The sequence below is a fragment of the Toxotes jaculatrix genome, chromosome 8, assembly GCF_017976425.1.
Source record: "Toxotes jaculatrix isolate fToxJac2 chromosome 8, fToxJac2.pri, whole genome shotgun sequence".
NCBI lineage: Eukaryota > Metazoa > Chordata > Actinopteri > Toxotidae > Toxotes > Toxotes jaculatrix.
The window spans coordinates 9,423,466-9,445,006 of NC_054401.1; the positions used below are offsets into that span (position 1 = coordinate 9,423,466).

General features: G+C 42.9%; 1 protein-coding gene across 4 annotated transcripts in view; it reads right to left on the bottom strand.

Annotated features, from left to right (window-relative positions):
* The window catches only part of ddr1 (discoidin domain receptor tyrosine kinase 1), a 36,035-nt gene extending 14,781 nt beyond the window's left edge, over positions 1-21,254 (bottom strand). For all 4 annotated transcript variants that reach the window (XM_041044164.1, XM_041044165.1, XM_041044163.1 and 1 more), the window contains exons 1-7: positions 20,910-21,254; positions 8,976-9,133; positions 5,996-6,098; positions 3,158-3,233; positions 2,776-2,928; positions 1,787-1,934; positions 535-637 (exon numbers count right to left, since the gene is read on the bottom strand). In XM_041044164.1, coding sequence (XP_040900098.1) covers positions 535-637; positions 1,787-1,934; positions 2,776-2,928; positions 3,158-3,233; positions 5,996-6,098; positions 8,976-9,075 — 683 coding nt within the window. In that variant the 5' untranslated portion in view covers positions 9,076-9,133; positions 20,910-21,254. The remainder of the gene's footprint in view (positions 1-534; positions 638-1,786; positions 1,935-2,775; positions 2,929-3,157; positions 3,234-5,995; positions 6,099-8,975; positions 9,134-20,909) is intronic.
* Between the last annotated feature and the right edge of the window lie 287 nt (positions 21,255-21,541).

Here is a 21,541-nt window from a genome sequence, read left to right on the forward strand (position 1 = left end):
CTCAAACACGTCTGGATTACATCAAAAGTGTTAGCTCACCTGCTAGCAAAACATTTCAGCCCCATTAACCACACAGCCCATGTGAGACCCCCCACCCCCCAATTCCTAGTTCACCCTCTTTTGCTCGCTGCCAAAACATTACAGGCAGGAAACACGCCTCAAATCCCTGAGCAGCTAAAAAAAATGATGTCATTCCCTTTCGATTAGGTGGAAACCAGAATAAACTTTCAAGAAAGTATTTGGCTAAGACCCCTCTTCAGTGCTAACAGATGTGATGAGCGCTGCGGAGAGCCTTTTGGAATTCCATTGATTGAGGCTAATTTCAATCCACAGTGACGCTTGTGAATCTTTATCGTTATCATATTCGTAAGAGCTGTGTTGCAATTTAGAGAAAAAGGTTGTAGCGTCCATGAAAACATTTCCATGAAAATGAAAACCAAAGGTGCAGTTTATGGGAATCTATGGGTAATGAGATGCTTACTCATGCATAAAAATGAAAATGGTAAAGAAGCCTAGAGTGACTGAATATCGTACCCTTGCTCAGTGCTCCCATCGTAGGTGGAGTCGTTTAAGTAGACAGGCATGCCAGGCAGGTGCATGACGTGACCCACTGGAGCTGTGTAAGCCTTCAAACCATCTGAGAGACACAAGGATGGAAAAAATATTGATCATTTGATAGTTGAAACAAAACATGCTTTTTATAGTTTTTTTTGTTTAAGAGACATGTATGCATGTAAAACATTTTTAATGTGTAAAACTTTTCATTTTAATCATGCAGCTACATGTTGACTGAGCCAACATTCAGCTGTAATCACTGCTCTGGAAAAACGGCTACAGCGGTTTTTAAAGTAGTAAAACAAACGTAGAGGTCCGCTGCTCAGGCCTCCATTAAGGGGTGAAACTTAAGCCTTCAATATACAGCTAATCAACCCAGTCCCTGAGAACAAAGGTGACGTCAGCAACACAGACTACAGCCCGCTGCTCTGCTACCCATAATAAACAATGCTCCACACAGGATTTACAGTATGTGTGCAGTATGCTCTGTTTGTACACGAATGAGTGTCTTTGGATGTGGTTATCCACTCAGATGTGCGTCTCATATCTGTGTGAGGGCGCATGAAGGTCAGGAGGGTTGATATCGAATGTAAAACAATAAACACAGGAAAGACACTGTGCCGCCATATGATCTGATACAAGAGGAGATGAGAGACTGAATGTACGTAAAAGTTCACATTCTGCAGATTCCGCGTAATCTCTTGGCTTGTGGAACGACTGAGCTGCATAGCCTCAGAATCCACATGAGAGCATATTTTAGAGATGGTCGTCCCTGAAGACACAGATCAGGAACTGGGGTTTTTAGCCTTGGTGACAGCTCTGATTTACAGACAGCCCAATGCAGTCTGAGGGAGGTGGATGGGGCAGGAGAGGAGGTGAGCCAGTCATAAATACTCAGTTAGTCAGTGTTGTGCTTCAGGAAACTGGGAGACCAACACCATTTATCACTGTGTGGCTTCTTTTATCCAGGCAAACCCCACTGAGGCTGTAAATTTGATGCAGTACCTCGAATCGATGCGTGGGATGTATGGCGAAAACACGCGCTCGTAATCATTACCATCGAACAAATCTACCCCTTTCCCATCTGATACAGGGGTAAATTTAGGATGATTTACCTTCACCATGTAAAATGAGATCTGACTTATCAAGATCTGGAGGGCATGCCTCTGAATATACAGACCAAATGAATACTTCAGTAACCACAAAAGCAGGAAGAGAAACACATACTTACCATCCCATACACAACCATAGAGCTCCACCCGAAGGCAAACACTCATAACCCGGTCAGCCAGGGGGTAGAAGCGCACCATGCGGGCCACGATGGGAGGGCCCAGGTCTTTCAACACAATATCATAGGTGTTCTCATTACCTGACACCACCTAGGGGAGATAAGTACAAATATTCAATCACACAGTACAGCCCGTCTCCCCTGTTATCTGCAGGGATGAATGAATCTCTGACTTTTTATTCTGTGTGTCTTCAAATTCTGTTAATCAAAGAAAAGCTCAAATGAACTGAATGAACTCTTTATTTAATACACAAAGGAATGGAGGAAAAGACTTTAGAGGCAGAGCTTCAGGGGCACTTTTATCGGAGCAACCTTTATTCAAAGATTTACATTGGCTTACAATGTCTGAATATTTATTTCTGAATGTTAGTTCTGAAGTTTTGGCATACTAACTAAAAATCTGAAACAAAGAGTATGACTCACTTCCTAAAATATTGATTGTTGGAGGATAAATGAATATTCCCATATTATAATGTAGTAGTGATACACAACACTGTGATACAAAGTGCAAAACTAAAAAAAACAACAAGAGGCTCTTCTATCTGCACAAGGTTAAGGCTTTCAATGCATGTTAAAAACTCAGGCCGTGAGGGCTGCTTCTATTGCCTGAACAGAAATGTTACTACACAATATTGAGCTGGCGCATATCCAAACAGCTCCAATTTTAAATAATAATAATAATAATGATAATAAACAAACTAAATGCAGATGAATAATTTGTGGTTAACACCACATTTATACTGAACAGCCACAGGATAATGAGCTGCTTCCTATCAGTAATGGAGACTGTATTTTCATTAGCTTGATTCCCTCCGAGCTCATTTAATAACATTCAAATTGACATTTTCCTTCATTTGTGTACACACACGAAGAGACAGCAGGCTCCAGCTCTGTTGTCAGTAAATAAAAAAAAAAAAAAAAAACTTGCTTACTTCCTGGCCCCAGCGATCCCTCCAGGTGATCCATTTCACTCCGTCTCGAGAGTAGCGGAGACGATAACTGCGAGCAAACTCCTGGCCATGCCCGTCGGCATGACGACCCTGGGTACCAACCAGAGCCAGGAAGTGGAGTTTGTGCAGGTCAATCTACAGGAAACAGATAATACATTACAAACAAAAAGAGAAACAACATGTTAGTTAGTAAGCATTAGTTGCGGTCGTAGGCACGGAATTATTAAGCTTTAATATCAAGTTATTAAACATTTTATGACCAGCGACAATTATTAAATGTTATTCCTTCCATAAACAATACAGCAGTTGGAATGAGAAGTAACTGTATCAACGAATCAGAGCAGAGTAAGCATGAGAATCTGACCTGAAGATATTCTGATCCACTGGGGAAAACAGCTCCTGCAGGACACCATGCTCCATCCCCCTCTCCAGTACTCAGCCTGAGAGAAACAGAGAGAGAGAGAGAGGCTTATCGTGTTAGGTAACAAAATAAGAAAAACTAAAAAAAAAAGAGAAAAAAATTTAAAAACACAACTGAAAAGTTCAATAAATTCCCAGTCCCACACCCAAACATTCACACACGAAGATACAAACACACCCACAACAACACTGACTACATCAAAACCCACAGTGCCGGCAGCACGCAGAGGTACGAGTGAGAATTCAATACAAACAGTCTGACTCTCCTCTACCACCATACATATTGGATTCCACAGCAGCCAAACATTCACGTATAAATGGGGCAATGTTGTCTGAAAGAGAGAAAAGCAGAGAGAGAGAGAAACCTGGCAATGGCTAAAAAGGCACAGTAGGTAATAGAGAGAGGGAGAGAGAAAGAGAGAGAGACTGCAGATGGAAAATATAGAGAACACATGAGGCTCATGAGGAGAGAAAAGGAGAAGAAAGGAGCAGAGTGAAAATTACCGGGTCTTCCACATTCTTCAAACCACACAACAAGGTCTGGTGCAGAACATCAGGATCTTTACTCACATCTCCCCAGGCCCCGCCACGACCACACACATGCACCACTAAAAGATTTTCACTCGGTGTGACCTTCTTCAATCCAGCCTGAGAAGAAAAGTATATACTACCACCACATATTGGTCACATGGAGACCACAGACTTGGCTGTGTGTGTGTGTGTGTGTGATGTTGGATCGACTCATTCAAGGAGCTTTGGAACGGACGCCAGGCCACAACCAAGTTCTGACCACTGTGGGGGCTTCTCTCAAAATGAAAGCTGCTGCTCAGACCGCCAAAACAAATCACTATATCAACTTGGTCACGCTGACAGTGGCGCTAGTATTTCAATCAGTCCTCTTCTCCATTTGATGGGTGAGATCATACAGCCGGAAACCGCAAGATGATATCAACACATTAGAGATCCACAAAGTGTCCTCCGATGGAGGGAGGCGGCAGGAGAAGAGGTTGAGGAGGGAGAAAAGAGGAATGTGGCCGGGTAGAGTTCAGTCCAATGGGTACCAGCCAGGAGGATTAACATTACAGCACAAGGCTCTGCCAAGAACCTCATTTTTCTCCCATTTCTCTCCGTCTTTTGCTTCCTAACTAAATACCAGCCAACAATTCATTCATGCCCCCTCAGTTCTCTCATTCCCTCCATCTCTTCGCCACTCCCTCACACCATCATGCTGATATTTCATTGTCCCAGAGCAATAACAGCCATGAAAAAAATTACCTACCAGCTCTGCATCCCTCAATCCCTCCCTTAACACAACATCCTCCCTCAAACCCTGTCGTCAAATTAATTCCCCTACAGCTGTCAGCACACCATAGCAGCGATCCACCTCTCAATTGTTTTCTTTTTTTTTTTTAATGGCCACTGCTTTCTCTGTTTTCTCTGTTTCTCTCTCAGTGTCTCCCCAATGTATCTTAAAAAGAGCTAGGGCTAATAATCATTTCCACATGGATAGACACTCAGCCAAGAGACCCAGCCAAACAGACGAATGGAGAAAAACGAACACACACACACACACACAATCCTGCGAATGCCCGTACACGTGGCTCTAGCATGTTGCAGGCCTAACTTGCCTCTCATGAAGCTGACCTCGCTGCCAGACAGACAATGTGGTAATATAATTACCAAGTGGGTTTTTCAAAGACACACACTATCATCTTCTATCATAATCTAATAGACTTCTGACAAATTACCTTAGCGTGGTGCCAACATGCTGGAAAAAAAAGGCCTGCAGACAAACACATCAGTCCACAGTGACATGTGTGCGAGCACTAGAATATCTTATTCCTGTAATAGTACTCTTACTTGATTTAATCACTTGCATTTAAGTGCAGTAAGCTGAAGTACAACAGCAGCTCTTTTAAAGGCCACACTGACAAAAAACCTATCATGTGAAATGGCGAATGTGGCATTGTGACCCTTACAGTTTTAATGCGAACAGTGATAATTCAGCCTGATGATCAGACCAAATTACACTTTGTTCATTATATATGAACAGCCAAACAAATTGGAGTCGCAGGTGGCGATCCACAGGTCTGGAACCAGGCAATTAAATATGCCCTATCAAGCAGCAGCCAATCATCCCATTCAGTGCAGCTACTCAAAGAGGTGATTATGTTTTCTTTGTAAGAAGCTTTCTCAAAGACTGACTTAAAAAGAAAAGTGAACCAGATTGAAAGGGCTCTACCTGTGGTTGTGCATGTTTTAATCCATTTACCACCGATAATATACACTTCACACAGAAGCTAATCATTTTGGTCTGTTTGAAAAACCTTTCGATTAATTTACAGGAAAAAATCATTTTTGGCACGCGTCCAGAAATGGTCTGCAAATGTACAACATGCTGCTGCTGTCCTTTGAATGAAATATCATTTAAACTATAACAAAACAGTAAATCCTAACTTTCCAAAGTAACTGAGCACAACACTTGAGTAACATAGCACCACCTGAAAATCTAACGTTTTTGCTAACCTTCAGTGGTTTAACTTTTCACCTTGCTACGTGCTGCTGATGTAGAAGTGTACTCCAGGGTGTGTCAGTACACTTTGACATCGGTAGTGGGTGTAGTTACAGGTGCCACCCAGCCATCAGTGAGTCTGGGTGTGAAACACTGTTCTATAATGTCAAAGGTTCTCTTTATATAATATAGTTTTTTGACTGCAACCACAAAAAAGTATGAGTACAGAAAAAGCTACTTGATTATAGTAATAAACCTTCCTCTTCCCACCTTCCATGTTTGGCCTCAGTGGAGTCTGACCAGGCGCTGGAGGCAGTGATGTCAGAGTCTGGGATGGTGCCATCCTCCATCCCCAGGGCATAACGACACTGAGCTGTAGGGGAAGAATTGAGGGTGAGACAGAGAGAGAGACAGAGGCCGGATAAAGACATGAGTAACACTCTCATTCATATGGAGCTCATGTCCAGGAGAAACTTAATATTTCTATTAGAGTGTCAGCAGCCACCATTGGTCACGGAGCATAATATTGTTATGTCATCTCTGTGAAAACTTCCGGACTTCATGCTTCATAACTCACACACTGAGTGGATGGAGAAAAAATACCAAACTCTGCAATAAATTGTTCCAGCTCGCTGTTATTTGGTACAGAGACTTTCTGGGTTCTTCTGTAATAATGAGTTCATGTAAAATGAAATGGCAGTGTTTTGCATCACTTATTCCAGTAAGGCCCCTTTGTCCTGTCAAAACTGGCAACATCAGAGACAGTCATTAATACCCATATGAATCTCAAAGTGCATGTACATATTTGTACAGAGGCCCTGTGAGACACTATGACCTGTCTCCTCTGAAGTTACACCTTTTCCTGTTTTTTTTTGCCCATTTGTCTTTCCATCTAGCTCTCCATCCCACACAAAGCAACCTCCTCAGGACTCCAGCGACCCTGCACAGCCCCCGTTCCAGTTACCGCTGCTTGGGGACTTGCAGGAAGGGAACAAAAGAGGGAAAGAAATGAAGGGCGAATTCAAGAACAGAGACAGGTCTCGGATGTCTGCACTGAGTCTGGTCCAGTGGCAGCATTATCAAATGATCCAGAAAGCATGGTCCCAGGCAGGGATTACCCAACGACACAGCTATCGGCTCTGAAGTCAGTCATGGGGTGGAGGTGGTGGAGGGGGAGGTGAGAGGCAGAGGGAGGCTTTGGGTAGTGATAAAGTGGAAAGGGACAGTGATATGGACGGGAGGGCTGAGGGTGACAGAAAGAGGCGGGGGTGGGGTGGGTGTCTAACTCAGTTTCTGTCATTGAGTCAGCGGACAGGAATGTTGGGCTGGATGACAAACCCTAAAAACCCCAACGAGTGCAGCAGACACACACATGCACACAGACACAGTTCGTCCACACCCTGCGGACAGGTGCCCATTTCATTACATCATCATCATCATCATCACACATTGCCAGTCAACACCCTGCCATCTGCAATATTTTCACCCCTCTCTGTCTCCCTCCCTCCCTCTCAGTGCCCTCTGCTTTCACCTTCTCTTTTTATCATTTTTCATAAAACTTTAGCCCACACACTCAACCTCTCTGTTCACACTGTCAAACTTGATTCAGTTCTTTCCACAAGACAAATGTGTGGGTGTCTGTGTTTGTATGTGTGCTGCGCCACTGTTTCGATCTAGCTACAAATCCCAGTTTCATTTAGTGCAGACACAAACAGCACATAGATCAACGGGTCATTCAACAGACAATTAATCCACAGCAATTCGATTTAGGGATGCAACTAATCATTATGTCTATTATTGATTAATCTGGCAATCATTTATTGATTAATTACTTGGTCAAAAATCATGAAAAACCTACATTTCTCACAATCACAAATTCCTTGAGCCCAAGTAACATCTTCAAATCACTTGTTTTATCCAACCAACCTTAAAAAAAAAAAAAAAAAAAAAACTAAAATATTCAATTTACAATCACATTATATAAAGGAGCAGCAAATAAAGCAGCAAATCCTCAAAACATAGAAGGAAAAATTATAACTTTTGCTTAAACAGAAGTCAGTGACAAATCTAAAATGCTTTTGTTTCATTGGTATAATATTTATGATGTTCATCATTGTAGTTAAAGAGTATGAGTATGCATGAATTTGGTGGCGCTAAACACAGAATACAGCTGAGCTTGATGAGCATGTTGTTACTTTCACAGATGTTTGGTCACAGTTGGGCAAACAGAAATGTTGGCCTGATGACGGCACTGGGTGAAAAATCATTACAATTTATCCTTAATCAACACAATCTCACAACTATCCATCAGACCGACACTGCCATCAAGTGCCATGTGAATAGCAGGTGTAGCATTAAGCAATAATCTCTTGGTTGCTGATCATTTTTTTTGTCAGTCAACTCATCGATTAGTTGATCAGCTGTTGTTTCGGCTCTAATTTGGATCAGTCATTTCAGTCATTTGTAAAACAAAAAAGCCAAATCTTCACTGGTTCCAGGTTGTCAAATGTTTTCTTGGCCTGTTTTATAACATCATGAATTGTATGGATTTGGGTTCTGAATTGTTTATCGAGCAAAACAAGCCTTTTCAAGACATCACATTGGGCTCTCGGAAATCATTCAGACCACAGAATCAGCGTATAACTAAAACAATAGTTGCAGTCTTCCTATCATTCACAGTCTAGCTGCTGCAGTCAGAAGGTTGACTGTGCTGCAAACAGACTCCTCTGGTTACACCTGGTTGGCTCACATTCACTAACCCCTCATGCGCTCCCTTTCCCCGACATTTTGACTGACACTTTCATGAGCTGCCTGTGCATTAGCGGTCTTGACGAGCCAGGGGGGGACCGCCCAGCTATCTCATTCTCCTATTACACGCGGCTGGCTGGCAGACTGGGAGAGGACACAGGATAGCCTGTTGATAGCGGATGGAGAATGAGCCTTACTGATCTGAGAATGTGAGGAGAATGTCAGAGCAGCGGGACAGACGATTGCTGCGCCCGTGGACAGGAGGAAGAGCGGGGAGGAAGTGGGTGAGAGGCTTGAAAATGCAATCATGTCTGAGTTTGTGGCAATAACAAAAACAACTTTAAAAATGTGCCAAGCTGTTTCACATGTGGCAGTTTTTTGAGGGGATAAGCAACGAAACCAAGAGCAAGAGAGGAAAAAAAAAACAAAATTGGAGAAACAACAATTTATCTATCATAATTTAGATGTTCTCTGTGTTGCATGCGTGTATTTGACATCCTACCTGGGTTAAAGTGCCACTCATGTTCCTCTGAAGACGACACCAGCGTCACCAGGACTGTGAGCACAGTGACTGGAAACAGCCGCAGGGAAGGCGAGGCCATGACAGCAGCAACACACCTGGTTACCTGTCCGGGGACACGCTGATGACCACAGGCATACCTGTCGCAGAAAGAGAGATATTTAAGTCTAGATCCACTTTAGGGTTTCTTGTCTGTGCCTGTCAAAACTGCACCAACCACTATTTAACCACAATTATTTCATTTTCATTCATATACATTAAACATGCACACATACAGCTTCTAGCCTGGGGGCTGCTGAGCTCACACACTCTCCATCTCCATCAATAAATCAACTCTCTCAATCAAAGCCTCCTAGTCCGAGGCGCACAGCATGTCTCACAGTCATTTGTTTCTCAACGTTTTGCATGCCGAGCTCAGGAATGAGCCAGACCCCAGAGGAGCACAAACCCATATAACAAAGGCCACTTTCAAAAGCTAATTTGTTTTTCTCTCTGGCAGCAGAATCTAGTGATACAATAATACTTTGCTGCCTTTAGAAACGATACAAACAGCTTGGTAATTGAAGATGGTATAATTAGCCAGCCCCATTTACTCCCAGATCATTTTATTCTTTCTGTATTTGAAATACCAATCATTTCTCCAAATTACTGATTTCAAACCTACTTTCCCTTAATAGGACAGAGCATATCTGGAGCGCCCAGTTGGAGATATCTGTTTGGAATAAATAACAAACAAATGAAGATTTAAGATTGGAGAAATAAAAACCAGTAAGTGCGAGTGAATAGAGAGACAGATGTCAAGGTATTTTGAGTAAATGTGGACACAAACATGGTCTGTGCTAGTAAAGAACAAAGTAAATGACTTGCTTGTAACGCCACTTTACAGACAATTTGAATGTGTTGTTGAGTGATCCTAACACCTACACTCAGAAATCAGTTTATGTGCACCTTGCTAAACCAAATGCTGTCTATTACTGTCCTAAGTCAACTCATGATCATTTTGAGGGCCTCAGTTTGTGGCGCAGCTGAATTGTGTTGTGATATACAAAGAGATGTTCCTTATATTTAACTTTTCCTCATCACTGAAAAAAGCGGTGGACAAAATATTAGGAAGATGTGTCTGCATGACACAATGCAATTCAGCAAAACAACACATCCTGACCATACAGCTAAATCAGTGCCTCTTAAAAATATTTTTTTAAAAAGCTGAACATTATTACCTTCATGTTACTAAAAGTCTGTCATAGACTGCATTAGTTTTAGCCAGCACATAAACTGCCGACACTGTCGACAGCATTTTCAAAGTGACATAGTACTTAATGCTTTTTTCTTTATAAAAAAAAAAAAAACTTGCTTTTTGTCTGACAACATCAAAATAATGTTACCAGAAAAATATGGGAATCATGAGAAGAAAAAATAAGCACATTTCATAGCCCTATCCCGTGTGTGGTTTACTTTTGAACATGTCTGAGGAAGACGTCCAGTGGTGGAGGAAAGAAACCTCATGATAAGTGGAAGTCTGAAGTGGGAGTGACAGCTGGGAGAGATAGAGGGGCCAGGCTGTCTTCCCTGTAGACCCTCTGTGTTTCGACTTCATCTCTGAGTAGACTGGGACAGGCCGACAGCTGACACACAGCTGTAGTGACAGAAAATCGGGGGGGTGGGGGGGTCTGTCTAGGGAGGTGAGTAGGGAGAACGCATGGAAACAGAGTGAATATTAGAGTAGAGTTAGCTCAGGCACAACAGGGCGGAGATGGTGAAACAAGAGCAGCGATGACATGGGTACATGTGTGTGTGTATTTGGGAGGAGGCAGGCGGTGTAGAAAGGGTGACTTATGGCCTTACGGTGTGTGTATGCACGGGTACATGGGGTGCATATGTGGGCATAGAGGAGATCTCAGGGATAGCCAGCCACTGCAGCTGTCCTGAATGGGAGACACAACGCAACCGATCTACGGTGCATGTGTTCCAAGACAGGAGAGAAACAGTGAGAGAAAACGAGGCTGACATCTTTTTTTTTCTTTGCAGAAAAACACCCAAGTCTTCCAAATGAGTAAGTATGTGTAAGCATATGCCAGATGACAAAACGGTGAAATATGGGGCTTATTGGACTAAGCTGCTTGTACAAAATCAAAGCTGAGAGTCTGAAGACTGGGGCGACGAATCGGAGGCATATCACCATAACAACCACCTCGATGTCAACAAACACTACCCTTGACGGCGTCTCATCACTGTTTTGTCAATAAGGGGTAAAAAGGGAAATAAAAATCTTATCTAACACACAACAGAAAGGCATCATAAACACGGTGAGAAAATCAGACAAATGTTTCGGCGAGCAGGAACAGAAGTGGCCACCGCCATCTGAGAACATTGTTGTTGGAAAAGTCAAGTGTTCTTGAACAGCTGTGGATAGTGCTCATAGAGAAGGAGAAGGGCCCGCTGTGTTCTGGAGGAGGCAGCACCGCGTGGAGCCCAATCTACACTCTTACATTTTGTCTCAGCTAATCCATGAGAAGGACTAATGAATACTTAAGAGCAGCTGCTGTTTCTGTCCACCAGAACGAAAAACAACTGACAAGAGAGACAAGATTTGAGAGCAGAGACGCACACAGGAGAACTTTTTTAGTTAGCAGCCATTGCATCATTAAAGATAGCTTGCCAGAGTCTCTATAATTAGATTGCTTCAGTGAAAAAAAAAAAATGGCAGGACTGTCTTGGCGCTGGTGAGCGTCCTTTCTAAGAGAGGCTCTCGTGTTGGAACCAAGTGTTAGCACTCGTTATTCTTTCCAGTCGTGTAATAAAGCCAGCCCAAATGTCAGTAGTGACCCAAAGGATTGTTCAGGTGGTTTTGCATTTTTTAGCTCATTAACTGTAAACTGTGCATGTTTCACATCACTGACCATTTTCCAAAGCATACCTTAACTCATAGGCTTTCTCGTGATTTCCTACCTTCCAGACAGCCATTAGTTTCAGTGCGTCAGTGCTGTGTAAAAATCAGCTCGCAGAGATTTGACACTTAAGAGAGGTGATCAATCACAGTTAGTATTTAGTCTTTTTTTTTTCTGTCACAGTGACAAGTTATCAACATTCTAAACTTAACAGAGCTGCTGAGGAGCAACCTTAGTAAATTTAAATTTATGCACTTTACAGTGCCCATGTTTGCTTATTATTCCATGTCCAAGTTTTGGCTTTGAAAAACAAACTAACTGAATGCCCCGACTCTCAGCTGCTGAATTAGAAATCAGTTGTTGAGTTGTTGGAGGAGAGTTTTCCAAACAGTCACTTCTCTCATCTTCTTGGATACGGATACCTTCTATCATGTTTACTGTGATGGACAGCTAAGCATGTTTATCAATAGACTATGAATGGAAAACAACTTTTGGATAAAAGTAAATTAATCTAATTTACAGCCATGCTAGCAGTTCTATGAGACTGTACAGAAGGCACTTTGAGCTAAATGTTAACTTGCTCACAATGATTAGTTTTGCAAGTATTTGGTCAAAAACTAAAATATTGGCCAAATTAAAATTTTGACCTGATGATGGTGTTAGATTAAAAGTCAGAAGACTGTCAACGCTACCCTGAGGGGAACATGACTGTTTGTGCCACATTTCACCTTAATCCATCCAATAGTGGTTGACATTTTTCAGTCTGGACTTTGGGGCCACGCAGCTTGCATGGCTAATGAACAGCCCCTGCTCTCCATTTGAATTACCACGTCTTGATAACTTGTCTAAAAATGTGTAGTTTGCTCTTAGAACATGTTGGAAATAATAATGCAACATACAACACCTTTGGGTTTTGATTCATTCCTTTAACATCTTTCTTTTTCCACACACAGATCACATGTGAAGTCTGCAACTGGGGCCAGATAAGAGTAACACGCTGCCTCAGTTAGATGTGACTAATGGCCGCTTGGGAGTAGTGAGCTCTTTGTTTTGGATTTCCGTCAGCGTGTGAGGAAGATGGTGAGGTCGTAACGCGTCACTACTCTCTTTGTCCTGGAGAGAAGGAAGCGCGAAATAATCTTCAGTCTTTGAAGGGTGAAAAACAAGGTCATTTGATGGCTTTCCTACAAACAGGCTTGTTTCTGTGTGACTCAGAGCTGGTGTGAGTGAAGTGCTGATCCCTGCGGGGGCCACTACTTCCTTGTTTTTACTGAAGACCCACTCCAAAGGTGGGCATAAGTTGTTTGGTTGCACAAATCTGTCGAGGGAGTTCCTTCTTTTTCTCATCTTGAAAGAACTGCTTTCAGCTTACTTTGGTTAAACATTAAATTATCACTCTGTGTAATATTTTCTTCACTCTATACAAGGAAACAAGACAACTACTCCCCTTCAGCTGGTGAGGATGTAAACTAAGAGGTTTTAAAACAGGCTGGAGACATTTGTTCTTAAACTGAAAATACAGACAGTGCACTTCTAATAATTACTTGTTCGTCATAGTGTTGGTCATACACTGGTCATCACATTGTATAGCTGTGTGTCACAATATTCATCTATACTCATCTATGCCAGTCACGACTGTGGAATCTGATTTTGCTGAGTTTTACCGCAGGTTGAGGAAGCGGGAAGGAAGGATGGATGAGTCACTTACACAAGGTACTAAAAGTTGAAGGAAAAGACAGCACCAGTGGCCAAGTCAGAAAAACAAATTAAACAGCAGCAACAAGAGAAGGAGAAAGTGCAGCATCTGACTGAAGGATGACTTCAGAAGGTGGTGAATCACAATGAAGAAAGCAATGGCAAGGCCATTGTAAAATAAAAACTTGTTTCCAGGAATACTTTACTTGTGCTTAACATCAAGTGACTCATTCAACAAAAAATACCCAATTGAAAACATGCCTTCCTCGTGGCATAGACACATCCGGGAAATATTATACACTGCAGTGCTGTGTAACAACACAGCTCATAACAAAGCTAATTCACAAGTGATCACCAGGGATAGTTTAGCAGAGGGACCATAAACTGAGGGTTGAGGGCAGTGCAGAAGCAGGTAAAAAAAATGAATGCAATTAAGTTGGGCTCATTAGCATGCAGCCACACAAAGCTGAAATCAATCACAACTACAGACTGAAACTTCCATCTTTTCCCTTTTCGCTGTCTACTTTATAGGCTACTTGGGAGCAGGTTCACTTGGCCCCTCAGTCCATACCAGTTGCAGCATTGCTCAGCATATCTGTGTGGCGGACAGAGACAAATGGTGACTGATTACCACAGGTTGGTCTGGCAAGTAAAGAAAGCATTCATTAACAGCAGCCACTCAAGTCTGTTTGTAAGGGTAGGGACAAAGACTGGCGCCAAGATTGTAGCCAGAAAAACAATTTCTTTTGCTTTCTTACTTTTTTTGGTGGGATGTTGTAGTGGTGGCGTGGTTAAGAAACAAATTCCAACAATTTTATTCTTGTGGTAGGAGCTCGATTTACTGAGACGGCAAACATTACAGCCAAGAACACACACAACTAAACTACATTCAACATCCATGTATTCATGTATCAAAGACCACAATGCCTTCAGAAGCACAAGGTAGCACCGAAAGAAAAACGCTTTAAGAGACTGAAGGCAGGCAGTTTTCTGTGCCTACAGCCAGGGGAGAGGAGGTTGTATTGTTCACATTGTGCATGTTTGTTAGAACCTTTTCTGCAGCCTGCACCACAATGTCTCTGTGCTCTGAGAGCAATGTTGCTGTTATGGTGCTCATATTTCTCCTGGTAATGTTAATTTTTGACAGCTGATTTGTGTGTCTTTTGTGCCAATTAACAGATTGTCTTGTCAGTGATCACAAGAATTAGGGAGTTACAAATTAAAACGCAAAGCCGAAACCAGGTAGACCCAAAACTTGTAGCTACAAGGCCTGCAGTACATACACAATATTCAGCCTGGACTGTTTTTTAATTATAGTTGTATCATTGTGCTACAATATTATGGCATCTGCAGAAGCAATCAAAAGGAAATGAGCATAACAAACACCAAAAAGTGAAGGTGTTGTTAGCACCTCTGGCAATAAACATGATCTACACAGAGTTGGCTGTTTATTAGCTGCATTGACTCTCTGTGAATCAGAGAGTCAAGTCCTCTCTGTGCACGCAAGGGAAAAACACTAGAAGAGAACGTGCTACAATTTCTTTTGGGGAACTGGGTTTGACTGACAGCAAGTGGAGCACCGTTTTGGTTCTCAGGGCTTTAAAGTCTAACTACATGTCAGCACATGCACTGAGACTGTCCTCAGCTCTTTTTTCTTTGTATAATTCAAATGGAATGAGAGGAGCGCCATTTCACTTTCTAGGTTACTGAAAGACCTTTCTCTCCTATACTAAAAGTGAACCCAAGCTCTCTGCTTCACCGCTGCAGCGATGGAAGATTAATTCTGAGCTTGACCTTAGTTGAAGCGTGGGTGTAAAAATAATAATGAGAGTCCTAGCAGCTATGTGGTAGCATTAGCATGTTAATATGACAGCATGGCAGTAGAGTGTACTATGTGGATCTCTGGTTCCAGTTTGACGCCAAAGCTGTTTTAGGGCTGCAGTGTGATGGCAAACTGCAGCCCAATTCCCCGAATTCAATTTGCACAGTCTCACTGCCACCTGTCAGAGAACAAGTGAGAGGCAGAGGGGACGATGAGGTGAAGGGAGAAAGGAGAGGCATGTGACAGCACAGTGCAACTCTCACAATGGGCAGAGAGAAAACGGCCGCAGAAAGATACACAGACGGACAGACAGAAGAATGCCACAGTGGAGGAAAATTTCCTCCAGTATTTAAACGAAGAGACAAAGAATGGCAGAGCAAGCGTGAGACTAAGGCAACTCTTTGCCCGCAGGAGGGTGAGAATTATTCATCCAATGAGCAGCTATTGAAACCGAGAAGAGGGAAAGAGGGATGGAGGGAAAGAAGGATAGCCTGAAGAGAAACAGAAGAGAGCAGAAAGAAAAACCAGAGAGATCAGGTCAAACAGGAATGAGTTCAGCAAGACTCAGCATTTTGAGTCAAAGTGAGAAAAAAACAGTCTGGCCTAACACAGCCCTCTAACAGATGTCTCCTTCTCATTTCTAATGAACGACAGCTGAGCACAGAGAAAGTCTTGTCAGGGGTCTCTGTGCTGTTTGGTGTTTTGCTACTGCAGCAGGCAAAAAAAAAAAAAACACAAGCAAATTAGGATCCAAAATTTGTATTTGTGGTGGCCTGATTAATATAAAGTCTGCACTTTGCTAAAACCCTAGTCACACACATAAACACACACACACAGAGTTCATCTCTGTTAAAAGCCTCAGGCTGATACCTCAATCACATTTGCAATCCTCCTCCTCCCTCTCAGCAGAAAAAAAGCCCCCTGAAAAGAGCTAAATTACACATCACGCAACTGTTTCCTGATGCTAATGTGCTCCTCTAAACACCTCTGAGAGAAAGACAGACAGGTGTGCCCCACTCAATGTCGATGTCTTTACAACTCAAATTCATTATATGAAGAGATGACATATTGAAGAAGAAGAAGGTAGCCTTTGATGTTGAACACAATTTTCTTCCATGTTCTAACACAGTTTCAGAAGCACTTACTTTGCCAGAAGCCATTAGTAATTATTAGTGGTATACTGAGCCACAAGAGGCACGGTGTGTGCTGGCAACTTGGGCGAAAACACCACCACAGTGTGAGGATTTGAACAGAGATGAAAACAAAAAAAACTAGAAAGAAAGAAAGAGGGAGAGAACATGCCGGCTTTTAGGTTTGTGAGTTTCCATCGTTCAAAAGGTTTGTCTTCTTTTTCCAGAAGCGATAACTTTAACTGCCAGTTGTTGGCGAGACACGTGAAGGAACACAACATAATTCACAGTTGGTTTCAGCTCACAGCATTCAGCTTCATCACTCAGGCACTGTTTTTTTCTAATCAGATTAACTTACTCATACGACTTAGAAGGAGAAATTCACTCATTTTGCACATTAAAGTCTGTTCACAGGCCTTCACAGTAGTACAGGGAAGTACTACTACAGATGTGAAAGAACTTGTATGAAGTCTGATAAATTGCCTCAGGTGATGTCACTGGTGGCAATGTTGCTTTACGGTTACAAGTTTAAAACTGAAAAAAAAAAAAAAATTCTGGGAGTGTGGAGCTAGAAAGAAGTGAGCTTATCAGACCTCGGTAGCCCGCTCCTCATCTTTGCTTGAGGCAAGCGGCTCAAGGTTGCATAAGCCACTACAAGCATAACATGCAGAATCTCCAACTAAAGTGTTGGCAGTCGAGTTGCATTGTGGGTAATGTAGCCGCCAGTTTTTGACAAGGGGTAAAAATGCACAGCATATAAAAATAAAACAAAAAACAAGACGATATTCTCTGGGTCTCCTGCTTTAATTTTGATCACTTTTTAAAAACTGTCCATCAAAGTCAGACAGTGGTGTAGGAGCACAATGCTAAATCAGAAGAGTGCACTTTTAATAAGACTATTTTATTATTTCTGAGCCATAAAACATTTATTTAACTTGAGAAATTATAGATTAGCGAGGTATTACTTGCCAACTTCTTTTTTTGTACTTTTCTTCTCAAGACAAACTACTTTGCCACATGCTGATAGTTAATGAATTATATCATGTACGTATTAGCACCTCAAACATGGGCCGCTTTTAATTTTGGGAAATATGCAGAAACATTTATAATGGTTCCTTAGGTAAAATGAAGCATGAAACCAAGGTCTTGATAAGAGACTGTGGCAAATTCTTTGAAGAATCCTCAGCTGCCAAAATATTACCCGTTTGCTTACATCCACACCGCAACATTGCTATCTAACCAGGGCAACCCCAACGGGAAGAGCAAACAGATCAATGAGGACAGTCACAGGGATGATAGGATGAGATGGATGAGAAGAAGGAGGGAGGAGGATAAATGAAACATCTAGTGCTGCTTCAAAGGGAATGGGGAGACAGAAGATGAAGAAGGAGAATCTGTGTTCCACGTTAGATGTAGAGAGAGAGACAGACAGATTGCCAGAATGATCAATTAGGGGATCAAAGGTATGGTGGATATCAGGGTGTGATGGAGGGACAGGGGAATGAAGGAGGGGTGGGGAGGGCTGATCTGAAAGAAGGCAGGACTTTGGAGATTCATAGAGAGGAAATCAAATAGAGATTTGAGAACTCAGTGACAACTAAAGCCCAAGAACACCATGGATCCTGCTTTGAAGTGTCACCGCCCATTACACGATGAATTTGTTTCTCTGACAGTCGTGTCAGGCTTGCTCAGCATGTGACCACACATACAGCAAATGCAATTGAAGAACTGAAAGTCCAGCTGTCTAGACTGGGGGGAAATTGGTTTAGAAAATCTGGGTGGACAGAGGACTCCTGCCTTCAATTGGTTTCATTTCCGATTAGTAGGGGACCGTAGAGAGAGGGGCAGCAAGTAACCGCATCGTGTCTTTGGACTTAAATGAATTCTTCCACTGGCCTTGAGGTTCTTGTTCAGTCTGTCGGGAGCCAATTACGACCAAACAGAATTTAGTGGCGATGCTGCCTAACACACAATCGCCGCAATAGAGGTCCCATAAAAGACAGTCCTTTTGAACTGAAAACACCAGTATCATCATCGTTCTCTTTTATAGCCACATTGCCATTAAGGCCAGGCAACTGTGCAAAACGTGCAATTCAGTCATTGTGCAGGAATGGCCTTTGGATTTAGAATTTGTACCCACCTGCTAAAAGTCTTTTCAGAATGGTCAACAACTAGAAACACAAACACAAAGTCAAAAAGCACTGGCTCGCACCAAAACAATGAGCCAGATAGAGAACAAGAGACTGAGGTCAATGATCAACCAGACTGGACAAACCAGCGTTCCCACTGTAGACACCAAATCCTGCTTCTGTGCGTGTGTGCGTGTGTGTGTGCAAGCTTGCACACAGGCAGCCATCTGTGTGTTTTTAATCACAAGACAACAGCAATAACACAAAACCTCACTTCATTTTTTCTTGTTTTGCACATAAAAAAGAGCTTTCCAAGACTTTTTTTGTTGATTCTTAGAATCTGTAAAGACCAAAACAAAACACATAACAGCCATTTCACAGATACTGTCAGACAAATTACTTTGCTCTGTGCGAACCTCTCCACAAATCATATTATGTAATTTTCTAAGCCTGCCATGACAAAGACAAATCAATCATAAAAAAAAAAGTTCCCCAAGTGTGTGCATTCACAATTATACTCACATAACTGGTCTATCCAACTATTTAATATATTCTGTGTCTCCTCTGCTGGACTGTACAGCTGATAAAAAGCAGCTATGCAGGGCCAATGGCTCTCGTGGGAAGCTCTGGGAGAATTAGCAGCCAGATGCCCATTAGAAAGGGATCCAGCAGACCAGTGCTTGCCGTGAGGGACTGTATACCAACACTCAGAGCTCCTCCTCACTTTATGCCTCTGCTACAGAAACTAAGAGGGAGGGACGGGGAGAAAAATGGCCTTTTATTGCCTCTATCTTTTGGCAAATAGCACATGAAGCCACACCAACCCCCCTCATCCTCCTCTTCCCATTCGTCTAACAATGCTACACCTCCTCTGGACTGCCTGCTCACCCCACCCCAGCCAACAAGCTACCCACATGTGCCGTTTTCATGTGGTGGGAAAGGTGGCTGCCGGCTGCACTGCACACCCACTACAGCCCATTGTTAAACTCCTCCATCAGGCCACCTATGCCTCCCTACAGGCACAAAACCATGCATAAATACACAGCCGGCAACAAAAACACATGCAACACACCCACATTTTCTCCTTTCTCCTGCTGACCCTTTCTGCTATACAGAAATAAACAGGCAGAAAGCTAAGATATGCAGTTTTTGAGCAGAACTTTCTCTCGATTTCTGCACCATCCTGCTCTCAGGAAGGATGGAGAATCATTTATTACACCTCATGATTGATTTACTCTCACCACCCCATGAAAACACAAACTGTATATCCTGTTCAAAGTCCAGACCTTCTGGCAGCTTATCCCCAAAGTCTGAAATGTTAGCCCCTTCAGTGCCAAGGCCACCGATTTCAGGTTTGGTTCCGGTGAATGATTCACTCCCAGAAAGAACCACCACCTCATGCAAAGACCAGAGGTGAATGAAACCAGAGCTCACAGTCTTAATGGAGGTCACCTGTGGTGCTGTGAGGTTGCAGGGTTAATGATCTGTGTGATGACCACCACCTGTATGTGTGGAGGTCATCCTAAACATTAGACATTTTACTGAGCCATTCATCAGGGCTGCTGTAGTTCTAAAGCTCCACATGCCAGGAACAATTACTTTTGTTTAACTTGCGAGGTTTTGTGAATGAGGTGTGATGTAAAGCTGGTGAGGAATGACTTTAACAGGCTGTGGAAGGAGGGAATGACTGGTGACAACTTAAACAAACCCAAGCAACACTTTGAGAGTTAGTGGCCATGAGTGGGGGAAGAACTGAAACGATGAAGGGCAGGATGGAGGAAATAAAAGTGCATTTAGAACATATTAAGTGAATACAAACATTGTGAAAGCAATAGTCACTGCACAAATCAGGACCCAGAATAATGTTTTCTCTGCTGCCAAGGACAGACATTTAGTAAGAGGCTGAACAGCACAGTATGCAACAAGACTCGACTATGATGTACACCGTCAGGATATTTCAGGTACGCAGTCAGTGAATGCCACAATGTTATTTGCCACACAAACGTGCACAGAGCCCGGACGCAACGTTACACCTCATACGCGCTTCCCAACAGCCCGTGGGCCAGTGTCCAGAGCTGCCGTGCCCGCCTCAAACCGAGACATAAGGACGCCAAGCCACAGAGTGAGAGGCAGACAGACACACAGACAGACAGAAAGACGGCTGGAAATATCCGCTGCAATATTATTACAGCCGCTTATTATGGAGTAAAGTGCGCGGAGGATTTAAAGTAGTTTGTCGGTAGGCTACTTACCTAAAAGACACGGAGAAGTGCGCTTTGACAGCAGTCCACACTTTCAGATGAAGTCTGTATGAAACAAGGTAAAGCTGTGTTTTTGCCCTGAACAAAACGCGTCCCGTCAATAATCCACGCTGAGCTCCGAAGCTGCTGTTGCGCTCAGTGAACGACTTCTGTCAACTCAATAAACAACAAAATACTCCTCACTTGGCGAACGCACCGGTTGATATTACACCCGCAGCCAGACTTTCACTTGACGCTCTTGGGATGAATAGTTCTTAAAACTTGTCGACAAAGAGGGAAGATAGAAAATACAAGCGAGAGACCGTCCTGGGTCCCTGCGCCTCGGCCCCCACACTGAATCTAAGCCCTGGCTGTGTTGCTCCAACCTCAGCCCAGGCTCTACAGCCCTGCCAGCAGGCGCCACCAGGTGCTCATTTACATAACTGCACCGGCTGTGTCCAATCACAGCCCCGAGCAAGGTGTCTGATTGAATATCCCAGCAGGGACACCATCCAATCAGAGTCTCCTGTGGGCGGGAGCTGTGACCTTAATAACACTGTAGGATGAAATTCAACGTGAAGGGGGGGGAAGAGGGGAGTTTCTTTGTTACAGCAACGTTGAGATGTGGGGAATATGATATATGA